This window comes from Drosophila santomea, chromosome 2L (assembly GCF_016746245.2).
Source record: "Drosophila santomea strain STO CAGO 1482 chromosome 2L, Prin_Dsan_1.1, whole genome shotgun sequence".
In the NCBI taxonomy this organism is placed as follows: domain Eukaryota; kingdom Metazoa; phylum Arthropoda; class Insecta; order Diptera; family Drosophilidae; genus Drosophila; species Drosophila santomea.
The window spans coordinates 19,638,456-19,650,775 of NC_053016.2; the positions used below are offsets into that span (position 1 = coordinate 19,638,456).

At 41.4% G+C, this 12,320-nt stretch overlaps 3 protein-coding genes across 4 annotated transcripts in view; 1 reads left to right on the forward strand and 2 right to left on the reverse strand.

Annotated features, from left to right (window-relative positions):
- Positions 1-12,320, forward strand: part of LOC120455373 — a 60,632-nt gene that overhangs the window by 36,112 nt on the left and 12,200 nt on the right. The gene's annotated exons all lie outside the window — the stretch shown is intronic.
- Positions 2,148-3,968, reverse strand: LOC120455351 (phenoloxidase-activating factor 2). Its single transcript, XM_039641449.1, has 2 exons — positions 3,756-3,968; positions 2,148-3,694 (listed from the first exon to the last, which is right to left on the reverse strand). The coding sequence occupies exons 1-2, from the start codon at positions 3,966-3,968 to the stop codon at positions 2,255-2,257; spliced, it is 1,653 nt and encodes a 550-aa protein (XP_039497383.1). The 3' UTR covers positions 2,148-2,254.
- Positions 9,219-10,005, reverse strand: LOC120455389. Its single transcript, XM_039641524.1, has 2 exons — positions 9,847-10,005; positions 9,219-9,684 (listed from the first exon to the last, which is right to left on the reverse strand). The coding sequence occupies exons 1-2, from the start codon at positions 9,917-9,919 to the stop codon at positions 9,383-9,385; spliced, it is 375 nt and encodes a 124-aa protein (XP_039497458.1). The 5' UTR covers positions 9,920-10,005; the 3' UTR covers positions 9,219-9,382.

A 12,320-nucleotide genomic window follows, 5' to 3' on the forward strand; every position in this document is an offset into this window, starting at 1 on the left:
GACCAAAACAAAAATGAAAAAATATTAAAACATTTTTCAAAAGTTTGGGCGTGGCAGTTTTAGGCGGTTTGTGGGCGTTAGAGTGGGCGTGGCAACATGAATCGACAAACTTGCGCTGCTTCTATGTCTTGGGAGTCTGTATGCTTAGTCTCAACTTTCTAGCTTTTGTAGTTCCTGAGATCTCGACGTTCATACGGACAGACAGACGGACAGACGGACGGACAGACGGACATGGCCAAATCGACTCGGCTATTGATCCTGATCAAGAATATATATACTTTATATGGTCGGAAACGCTTCCTTCTGCCTGTTACATACTTTTCAACGAATCTAGTATACCCTTTTACTCTACAAGTAACGGGTATAAATATAATTCAGTAATACACTCAGGGAAAAATTAACGCTTTTCGATATCAAATCAAGAACGAACCGCATCGAAAGTACGGTAAACTCGAATTTTTTTGATTCAAGGACAAAAATTTAAATTCAAGAACGAATAATTTGAGACCGAAATTATGAATTTGAGAACGAACGTTCTGGATCCAAGTACGATAAATGTACTGCTTTAAGTATGGGAAATACTTAAAATAAATATTAAAAATACTTGACCCAAACTCGTCAAATTTTAATATGTGCATTATAAATTCACGGTTTAAGTTGTACACATTTAAAACTGAAGTATGAGTACTTTTATTTTCAGAGCAAACACTTTGGTTTTAAGAACGAATCATATTTATTGTTTATTTACACGAATTTAAAAGTTTTGTTATTCTTATTTTATATATAGTAAATGTATACATAAAAACTTCCATAACTTTTTTCTTAAAAATTAAATTGTTACACTTTTCTTAAAGTTCTTACAGCTAAACATATTTAACGAAACGCGCTGTCAAGCAAAATAAGGCTTATAAGCCTTTAATATGTATTGTCTCTTGTAATCCCGATTCATTAGTCTTAAGTTTTTTTTTTATTAAATCGCTACCATTCAAATTATAAACATACATTTCGCCAGAATATAGCGCTTACGAGGCGCCGCGGCGCGCTGTAAAAAATCCCCACAAAAAAGTGAAATATAAAGCTTTTTTACCGAACCACTTAAAGTTATTCCATGTCTGAGCTGAGCTCAGTTGATGTTAAACAGTAAAACAGAAGTTATGACTTTGTGACATATTAATGCATTTTTTATGCAAAATAATAATGAAGTTTCAACTATCCGATGGACCAAGTTGGAGGGCAAAAAGCGCAGTAAACTACCTATCGGGGCAAATCGGATGCCATTTTCACTGGCCCACTCCTGGAATCGCATGTAGACTCGGATTTTGATTCAGTTTCCCTTTGATGATGCTGCGTGGAAAGGCAAACAAAGGTTTTCAATGGTTCCAGCTGTGTGCGGGAGGTGTTTATGGGATTATGGACGGCCTGATGATGATGTCGCAGGAGCCAGCATCACCTTTTGCCATTTGACTGTTTGTCAACACTAATCTGCTGCTGTACAAGCACCAGTACATACACACACTCCCGCAGAGGAAATCGAACTCCTGCTGCGACAACACAATCAATGTAGAAATCGACAAGGATCCGCCTCTGCCCATTCGGCATTTGAGCCGGAAATCAAAATAAACAAAAGCAAATCAGTCAAACAAACAAATAAACAAGAAGCGAACTCCGGCTAAAAGCAATAGGACCACAATGTGTTCCACATTCGACGTTCACCTCTGAGTGCCAAGTAACTATAGTAAGCCCCCATTTTGGGCCAGTTTTTGTGCGTTGTTTTCTGCGAAATTGGTTGTATCTGGAGGGCGGCTATTTGAGGCCAGCTTCCTTCGCAATAAACTCCGGCCAAACTCGGGCACAATTAGCCGGATTTTGGGTGGGCCACACAATCAATTGGATGAGAGCCTGTGAAGCTGCTGATGGCCTAACTCGATATCAGCTAGTATTGTAGCCAATATATAAGCGCGTTTGTAATGTGCAATGCAAGCAAATCAGCTCAGATGGATTAAAATGTCCATAAGGTTACCCCACTAAATAAATAATGAGATTATCTGACCTAAGGGTATTAATAGAATAAATCAACAATTTATGATTATACTTCTGTGCTTTCCATATTTATGAAAATCCCAATTTTATAAACACAATTTCGTCCGTTAAATAATACAAAAATATAATATTACAGAAATGCCTATATGTATATAAGCGTTATATGTAGGTAATTTATATATTAAAAGCTCTCTGATATAATTATTTAATTAGGTTAGGCCTTTACTATTACCATTTTGACAGGTGGACTTGGCGTAGTCGTTGTGGTAGGAAAATCACCAAGCTTAATAACATTAATCTTGTTTGGATTCTCAATAGCACCGCCTCTAGTTCTGCCCCCAAGATCGTTGATTTTTCCGCCGACTCTTATATTTGGATTTTGATCTCCGGCACCTAATACACCAAATGTAAAATCTCCGAATTCAGGATTATTAACATTATTCTTGTTGGGATTCTGAATAGCACCGCCTCCAGTTACCGTTCTGCCACCAAGATCGTTACTATTTCTGCCGACTTCAACTTGATTAGATGCAAAATTTTCTTGCCTTATATTTGGATTTTGATTTCCGGCACCAGATGCACCAAATAATGGAGATCCGACTTCAGGATTTGGATCATATCCAATGCCACTGTATTCTTGGCGCACACTTGGAATATGTCCTCCGATTGGAAGAGGTCCATTGTCTTCATATCCTTGGCCTAAATACGAAATGAATCCTCCACCTTGATTAGGTTTTTGGATCCCATTCGGATCATATCTAAGACCGCCAGACCCATAGCCTTCATTCCGAATAGATTCTACGACTTGACCAGGTGATGGGGGAGAATAGTTGACTGCATTCTCTAGGATACTATAATCAATCCAGCTTCGAATATGGGAAACATCAGTGTAGATAGCAGGAATGGGCTTTCCACATCCAAATCCGAAGTTGACGATTCCTACCTGTTCGTACCGATTGGGATCGCTTTGCAGTGGGCAGACCAGGGGGGCACCTCCATCGCCTTTGCACGAATCCTTTCCAACTTCTCCTCCGGCACACATCAGGCTGTTATCGAGAAAAAATTCTTTGCCGACGAAATTTTGCAGTTGCGTTTGACACACACTTTTTTCCACCAATGGCACCTCGATCTTCTTCAGGACATTCATGTATGAGTTGTCCGAGACGGTTTTTTTGCCCCAGCCACTGACGGTGCAAAGGTTATTGATATAGTTTCGATTCGGCGGAGGCAAACAAATGAGATTTATGTGGTGGTCCAGATTAAGCGGTCTAGCAAGGAACAGAAGGGCCGCATTACTGGCACCACTTGTCATACTGAGACCGGGATGTCGAACGATCTTTCTGATCGGAACATCCACATGTGGTCGCAGCTCGGTGTAGCTTTTAAAGTCCCATTCGCCAGCCCGCACAATGAGGTAGTTCTCGGGAATTTCTGAGGTTTTCGACGAGGATGTAAGCACCACATCCGGCTTAATAAGGGAGCCACCTCCAATCGCCTGGCTGTTTCTGGCATCGAGCACAGCCACCATCCATGGCAGTTCGCCATCCTGCGCGATGTCTCTCGCGTTAGTTATGGTGAAGCTCACTCCTTGGCGATTCATGTGGCCACAGTCGAGAGGAATCTGTTGATTGTCTGTCTGTACCGAATATTGTAACTGCAAAAACAATGGATTGTCAAAAAAACACATTCAAGAGATAGCTATTCGTCGTCGTTACTATTTCTGTTATCGGGCAGCAGGTATGCCCAGATTCACATCCCTGATTACCGTTACTAAGTCCTCTAAAATCTATGGTTGGTGTTCCCGTTTCTGTTCCAATACGGCAACGGTTTCGCTGGATGCACATGTTTGCCCTGGACCCACCACAGTAACGGGCCTGAATCCGAGAGGTTCCCAAAAGCACGAGGAGCAGGATGCAAAGGCGATCCATTTAAAGCGACGGTCTTCAATAGACTGCCGTTTGCCATTGAACCGCCAACTTATTGCCAGTGAACATTATATTTATTATTTGATAAGGCTTCTTTGAATCTCTTGACGACGATAAGGTCTTTAGATCAAGCATGTCGGGCATATTTAAAAATGACGTGTGTATACTTATAAAGCGTTAGCACTAAAGCTTAATCATATATGTATGTGTCTCAGAACTGTGTTTTTCTTTGAATTTGTATAACTTGCGCTTACGCAAACAACAAATACTTAAAAGCATGGAAAGATTAAAAATAAATATTTATTTATTCTTTATAGTACATAGGTTGGCTTTAATAACACCAATTTGGGCCCATTTATAAATAAGTTACCGATATATATTGAATTGCTGGGTCGCACTCGCATTCTCTTCATTAATTACGTCAAGCTGGTTCGCCCCCTTAACATCTCATTAATTTACAAAATTTCCCGTAATTTCCATTTCATTCAGCGCTCAACCACAAACTCACCAGCCATCTGCCGCAGAGCAAACGCATTACAAATTATTTTTATTCAATTTCCGCGCCACGACATCAAAGGGCGGCAAGCGGAAAGCATCAGCAAGTGCAGAACTCGACTTGTCTTCGTGTAATACAATTTTCACCTTTTCCGTCATTTTCCCATATACCAGCTACCAAATGCTTTTCCCCTTCCTTTTTATGGAGAATTATATTTTTACATAATTTAACGTGAGAAACGGAGCTTCATTCCAGTCGCCACTCCTTTACGAAGACCCTGGTAATGCCCGGATCCTGATGATGTTGTCGCGGCAGCCATTGCATTGACCACTAAAACTTTGCCATTAAAGGGCATAAAATTGTCCCATTTTTCAGACGGATCCTGGTCAGGCACAAGTACGCCAAAGTGGCACTTGAGTGGTACCACTTTGAATGGGCCACACTGCTCCAGGTTCACCCTTTTTACCCGCTCTTCATCACCGCCTGGCCTTTCCCATCTCCCCTCCTTCTTCACTTTGAGTGTAAATTATATTGTAAATACGATTTTTTAGCTGGCGAAATGTCTTCGTCATCAAGTGGTTTGCTCAAGGATCCCCCTTTCCCACCCTCTTCAAATGGCCCAAATGGTGTAAAAGCAGCGGTCCTCCGGAGAAGGTTGCTAAGTGGAAGTGGGTGCTTTGGGGAAATGTGCAAAAATATTGTTTATGTCAGGGCGCAGAGGCGGCGAAACGCAGATTGGGCTCATGTGATGGAATTGTTGGCCTAAAAAGTATATTGAAGTTGAACACGATGGCTTTAGAAAGCTTTGAAAAACATTAAACATTATTTTAGAGGTTTGGGTTCAATCACTTGCTACACATTTATTCGAAATATCCGTCAATAAATGCAAATCGCTTTCCAGAGAATATAAAGAAAGTTATTTTATAAATAAGAATGAAAAGGCAAATAATTCAAGATTAAAGTCAATTACTCTAGCTGATAAAGCAGATCGGCTCTTCTCAATGAAATTCAATGTATATTGAAGGCTAAGGATGTCATGCAATACTTACTTGAACTCCCAAATAAGTTCCAGTGAAGTTTGAACTAAAATTCCATAGAGATAACCAATGTGCGCAGCTTACCTTAACCCTACTCTGTTCGTTTGATATTCAATTCCCAAGCCTGCCATAATTCTCCAGAACATTTGCATAGGTACTGCGCGAAAGATTATCAATAGCCCTGTGGCAATCGGCGAAATCCTTGCGGCCGTATTTAAACTCAAATGCGGCATAATAAGCCAGTTTAAATTCCCGGACCTGAGGAAAGACAGGATTGGATTGGCCAGCGAATGAGTGAGATTGTTCCCGGCGAAAATGTGAAACTAAAGCCAAAGCTGGTTGGCCTGCGTCGGGAAATCATTACCAGAAATGTCCTGCAGCGTCATTTGTAAGCGCCTTTGGCACTCTGCCCTCTGACAATGAGACAGGGCGACGGCTTTGAGCAAAAAGGGAAGCAAGAGAGGGCGCCTCTGGGCAGCAGGAGACACTTAAGTCTAATGGTTTTGTCAGCTGCGCCATCCTTAGCATCTCACTCCTCTCTAAAATCCTTCGCAACGATATCGCAGCCACTCACTGGAGTGAAATCCGCTCCAAAACGAACTGCCGCTGCACGCATACAAATTGACAATTTTATTAGCACATAAATTAGTAAAAATAATCAATAAGCAATGTGCCAAAAAGCAGTCGACAGAAGGAAAGACGCATCCCAATGTAACTCAGTTCGAATGTTAGATACTCTACTTCAGGGAAACTTGAAGCGCAATTCCCCATTCTTAGAAAGTTATAAAAAGAAGTTAGCACATGTTTTAGAAAAATCCACAAAGATAAATGCGCTTTTCCTATAATAAATCGAAGCATTCACCCGGTTATCATAAAAGCCACTACGGCTACGTTCAAAGAACCAAAGGAAAGGGAAGCTAATGCTCAAAATTGGAATTCGTGGCTGGCTGGAATAAATTCCATTTGTTGGCTGTATTTATGCTGTGGGGGGACACAGCAACCTCTGGGCTTCGATGGGGAAGTGGAATGCCAGCAATTGCAATTACCATGCCAATGCCAGAACCAAACGGATACCAAACGGGGATCAATACCAATACCAAAACCCAAGCCGGGACCCGTATCGTGATGATAATGATGGCCAAGACGGGAATATTGGTCAATTAGCAGTGGGTCAGCGCCAGACTTGTGCAACAATATAGGCAACTTGGGATGCCGGCTTATTCGCAATTCACAGCTTGTATTTCTCCCTTTTCTTCGACTTGGCTAATTGCTTAATTCACGAACATTTTCGCACTGCATACTTTTCGGAGTCCAGTGGGTGGTTTGCATGCAGTCTTCCACCCAGTTTTTTAACTATTTTGCGCCAAAAAAGTTGCTCGACTGGCGCGAAACGATGATGATGATGACGATGATAGAGATGATTCTACCGCTATTGCTTTTTCTCCCCGAGTTGTTTGTTGTTAAGCGCTAATTAACTAGATTTTCAAAGGGAAAACCGTTAGCTAATTTGAAAACGAAATAGTTTCTCTGCCCTCCTGGCGTCGTTTTCAAACGAAAAGTTATGAAACAAGCAGTGATGGTGGATGTGGTCATGGGAGATTTAACGCCAGTTGCGCTATTAAATATAACTTTTCCATCAGCCGAGGAAAACCGTCTAACTCTGATCATTAGCGGGGAGAACGAAACTCGAGATAATAAACCTCTAAACAGTAAATTTGAGTCAGGTAAATTGTAGATGTAGGCATTGCGTAATTGAAGATTAATATAAATTTATAAATTTGCTTTTCATACATTCTACTGAGGGGGAAAACTAAAGAATTCAATCACCCCAATATTTTAATTACCTAGTTTTCTTTAAAGCTCTCTTTAAAATTCTTAATACGTCGTTCAAAGATTTCCCTCCGACTGCAGGGGAGTAGCCGTCGTTGAATGCAAATTTTACCGACTGGCACTCTGCCAAAAAAAAAAAAAAAAGCAGACGAAGTGGAAGTGGCCCACTTAAATGGGGGAAACGAAATAAAGGAGACGAGCAACGGAAGTGGGCTAAAATGGGAGGGATCAAAGATGAGGTATTGGTGATCTAGACAGGGGGGGGGGGGGGGCACAATTCGCTGTCACACTTAACCAAAATTAGAACGTGATTAGATTTCATTTAAGCATTAAGCGCAACTGACAGCCAGCATCACAGCACAGAGCTTCCTGAGCATGGACATGGGTATGGTTGGTTCTCGGTATTCTCGGCTGGGAAATTATGTTTTGGGCTGGCAAATTTATTGACAATTAGTTGGCTAGTGGAAGGGGGCTTGCTGGGGTGGGTGATAGTGCGTTAAAGGGAGTGGCAGGTCAACACGGGATAGCGAACATTAATTATAACGTGCATAATTAACAAATCTGGCAATCAGCGGAGTAGAGGCTTAAACTTTAGCACAAGTGGAGAGCCCAATAATCGTTTGGTCCGAGCCGGAGCCAAGGACGAATCTTCGAAATCGGGGTGCCTTGGCCATTGAGGCAGCGCTAATGAAAGCACAGCCGGAAGAAATTGGTTTACGGGCTGTTCACGCAAGTAGAAGTTATTAGTTCAGTCCTTGACTCCAGGCTTTCCCCTCTGGTTACTTCCACTTTCCGGGCTAATTTGTGGTATTAATGGCAGCAAACGGAAAGGGGCGGGGCTCGAATAGCCCCATAATTGGCAAAGCAATGCCATATCTCTATCGGTAATGCCATTGCGATAATCTTAGGAAAGCGACCTCGCTCCAAATATCTTTAACACTTAAGGCGCGACTTCTTCAGAGGTTGCGTAGTTACAAGTGTACTACCTAATCATTATCATTATTTATCATTATTATAATTATAAATCATTAGACTTTCATACCGCGAAAAATAGGAAGGCCAACCAAAACATATTTGTTTGCTTATCCAAAGTAACTTGTTCCTCTCTGATGGGGCAGTGCCACTAAGAAAGCCATTATGGGAACTCAAACGACCTGCCTCACCTGGCTCCCACCTACGTATAAATTTTGCACCTGCCCGAGGGTAAAAAACACACACACGATGGCACAACAACACAATAAAGTTGCCATTGCTAGCAAGCTAAACAAATACAAATAGATTAGTTCAAAAGTTCAGGGCGTTGTTCGAACGTTCGGATGCCAAAAGTCAAATTGTGTCAACTGTTGGGGCGGCGAGAAAAGACGGAAAAAGGGGCGGAAAACATGTCAAGGCCTTTTCGACATGTGGGTGGTTCGACAAACTAAACAAATTGAATGCGAGTCGGCAGATTGACGGCTGGTCCTGCAACTCGGACCGGCTTATTGAAAGACGGTGTTTCGGAAATGGGAATCGGAATGGGGGTCAAAGGTGAGCAACCAAGACCACATTTGAATTGCTAAGCAGCCAGCTCGATGGTGACACCTACCGTAATGAATACACAGATATGTGCTAACTAAAGATCTTCATTGGAGTGGAAAATTAAAATCCTGATCAGGGACTACGGGAACTATTCCCGTACCCACTACTACTCCCTTCTGTGTATTTCTTCAATTACTTTGCATAAATGCCAGGGAAACGACAACCTAATTAGCTTTTAGACACGGCTTCATTTCATTAAGCAAATGGTCCCTGGTGTGTAATTTTAATACGCAATTACTGGCGTTTCAATGACACTCAATGATGCCTGATAACAGACACCATTACCACCCCCACCACTACAAACCCAAAAGCTAGAAGCAATAAGTTTAATCCGCAGGCTTTGGATACCTTGACTGTTGCTCAGGCTTTAAACATTTGACAATTTATGCGAAAATTATGTGCGTAGCGGAGTGGGGTTACCAGGAAAAGCGAGAGTTCTCTTTATTGCCAACAGCTTCCGCCCAGCCCGCCATTAATCAGTTTGTTTGGTTGTCATGCCGTCGAATCTCAAAGTTCTCTCCAAATATCCCACTCCTCTTGGTGGCCCACTTGTTCAGCCTCCTCGATTTCGTAGATTTGCATGGGGCAGACGAAGTTGTAGAATTGCCGCAGCACGAAGAATACGGACTCGAACATGATGTACCGCTTCCTGAAAAGGAACTCAGGGTGCAGACTGGACAGACGCCAAGATAGTGACAGTGCAGTAGGTTTAACGCACTGGACTGGTGGAGTGGACACTGGGGTGGGGTGCCGAGGTATAAAAAGGCCTTGCCAAGTACTGTTGGAGAAAGGTGAAGAAAGCATTAAAAGCCAATCCGTTTAACCGAAAACTGAATAGCCTGAAAGCATGTCCTTAAATTTATATTCAGTTGGCAATTCTCTTTATTTTGACTATTTTCATTTGAAATCGACGGGGTGCCATATTTGTGTCATTACTCACCACGTGCAAATTTTCGAAGAACTTGTTTAATTGGGTCAAGCGGCTGGTGTTTCTTTTTATACTTCAATTTCATTTTTCGAGCTGAGTTTCAAACTGAGGACCGAGCGGAAGAGCGGAGCCTACTCCTTTGAAATGGCTCACACCCCCACTTCTAGATCCTAATTGGCACCGCCGCCGACCTAAAACCTCCGATCAGTCACCACGAGACCTCAATTGCACTTTGTGGTTGGCTTGGCAGTGCGGCTTTCACTTTGCATTGAAATCGTTAGTGTAATGTCGATAAATCTATTGACTTGAGCCATATTGTTTGAATCCAATTTAAAGTCGGGTGAAATTTAACATTTATTAATATAAGGGAGGTTAATATTTATGTAACATTTAGAGGGTCTTAAATATATATTTCAAAGGAACAACTTAATTTTTTCATTAGATCATCAGTTACAAACTAAAATATTTAAGTGTTTCCTATACCGTTTTCCCTAAGTTTCCAAATAAAACAGTCATACTGTCGATACTAATGATATTATTTTTATTGTAGTTAATTTTTCTCAGTAAGCAGTAAATAATCAGTAATAATCACTCAACGTCTTACATATATTTAAAAGCTTCAACCCCGTTTAATGTACTTTAAAAGTGATGAAATGCACCTAATTTAACTATTTAAGTCCTTTTGCTTGTAGGCTGTACGATTTTCTGCTCTTTATTTACCACTTTTAATTGCTGAAACGTATTATTAATCCTCTTACAACATTAAACCGTCATTTTGGTTACACAAGTCGAACTGATGGTTAAACCCTCTTCACAGAAACATTTTTTGCACACGATAATTACCAAAATGATCTGCCAGGACACGCGCAAACACACAGCAGTTATGCGTTTGAAAAAGATTCAGTTGGTGGAAAGCTGAGAGCAAAAAATGTGGCATGCAAAATGCCGCTGCCGAACAAACACATTTAAAATACAATCGATTGGGCGCCCAAGCGTCGCGGGCGTATCGCAAAGTGGAATATAATTGTGGCCGCATTTATTTATTAAAGAGTAGAGTAAAAGGGTATACTAGATTCGTTGAAAAGTATGTAACAGGCAGAAGGAAGCGTTTCCGACCATATAAAGTATATATATTCTTGATCAGGATCAATAGCCGAGTCGATCTGGCCATGTCCGTCTGTCCGTCCGTCCGTCTGTCCTTCTGTCCGTCCGTATGAACGTCGAGATCTCAGGAACTACAAAAGCTAGAAAATTGGGATTAGGCATACAGACTCCAGGGACATAGACGCAGCGCAAGTTTGTCGATTCATGTTGCCACGCCCACTCTAACGCCCTCAAACCGCCCAAAGCTGCTACGCCCACACTTTTGAAAAATGTTTTGATATTTTTTCATTTTTGTATTAGTCTTGTAAATTTCTATCGATTTGCCAAAAAACTTTTTGCCACGCCCACTCTAACGCCCACAAACCGCCAAAAACTGTCAGTGTGGAAGACTCTCCTTCGCACTTCTACTAGCTGAGTAACGGGTATCAGATAATCGGGGAACTCGACTATAGCGTTCTCTCTTGTTATACCCGTTACTCGTAGAGTAAAAGGGTATACTAGATTCGTTGAAAAGTATGTAACAGACAGAAGGAAGCGTTTCCGACCATATAAAGTATATATATTCTTGATCAGGATCAATAGCCGAGTCGATCTGGCCATGTCCGTCTGTCCGTCCGTCTGTCCGTCCGTATGAACGTCGAGATCTCAGGAACTAAAAAAGCTAGAAAGTTGAGATTAAGCATACAGACTCCAGAGACATAGAAGCAGCGCAAGTTTGTCGATTCATGTTGCCACGCCCACTCTAACGCCCTCAAACCGCCCAAAGCTGCTACGCCCACACTTTTGAAAAATGTTTTGATATTTTTTCATTTTTATATTGGTCTTGTAAATTTCTATCGATTTGTCAAAAAACTTTCTGCCACCCCCACGATAACGCCTACAAACTGCCAAAAATTGTGTTTAAGACTCTCCTTTGCACTTCCACTAGCTGAGTAACGGGTATCAGATAGTCGGGGAACTCGACTATAGCGTTCTCTCTTGTTTATTAATTGATTTTCTCCTTGTTCTGGGCAAAAATAAAAATAATAATGTTTTTTAGGAGCCATTTACAGCTTAAACCCTTCATTTAATTTTATAGGATTTACGCTTACAAAATATGAATTATTTTATAATTTTTCCTTTTTTGTTTCAGAATTTTCTTTTTACTCCTTACTGCTTAAACATTGAGTATTCTTTAATAAGGACTTTTTAAGTCGGCGTTCTGTGCTTTCCGATATTCGTCTTAGATGAATGCCCTCAGCTCCAGATGGGCAATTGCCGGGAGCATTATCATCTGTCCAGCCCAAGAACATTAAGCCTGTGCTCGTTCATTAACCAATAAAGCTCGCTGGATAATTGCAATTACCATTAACTGCTCTCAAGGCTTACGAGCACAATCCTCT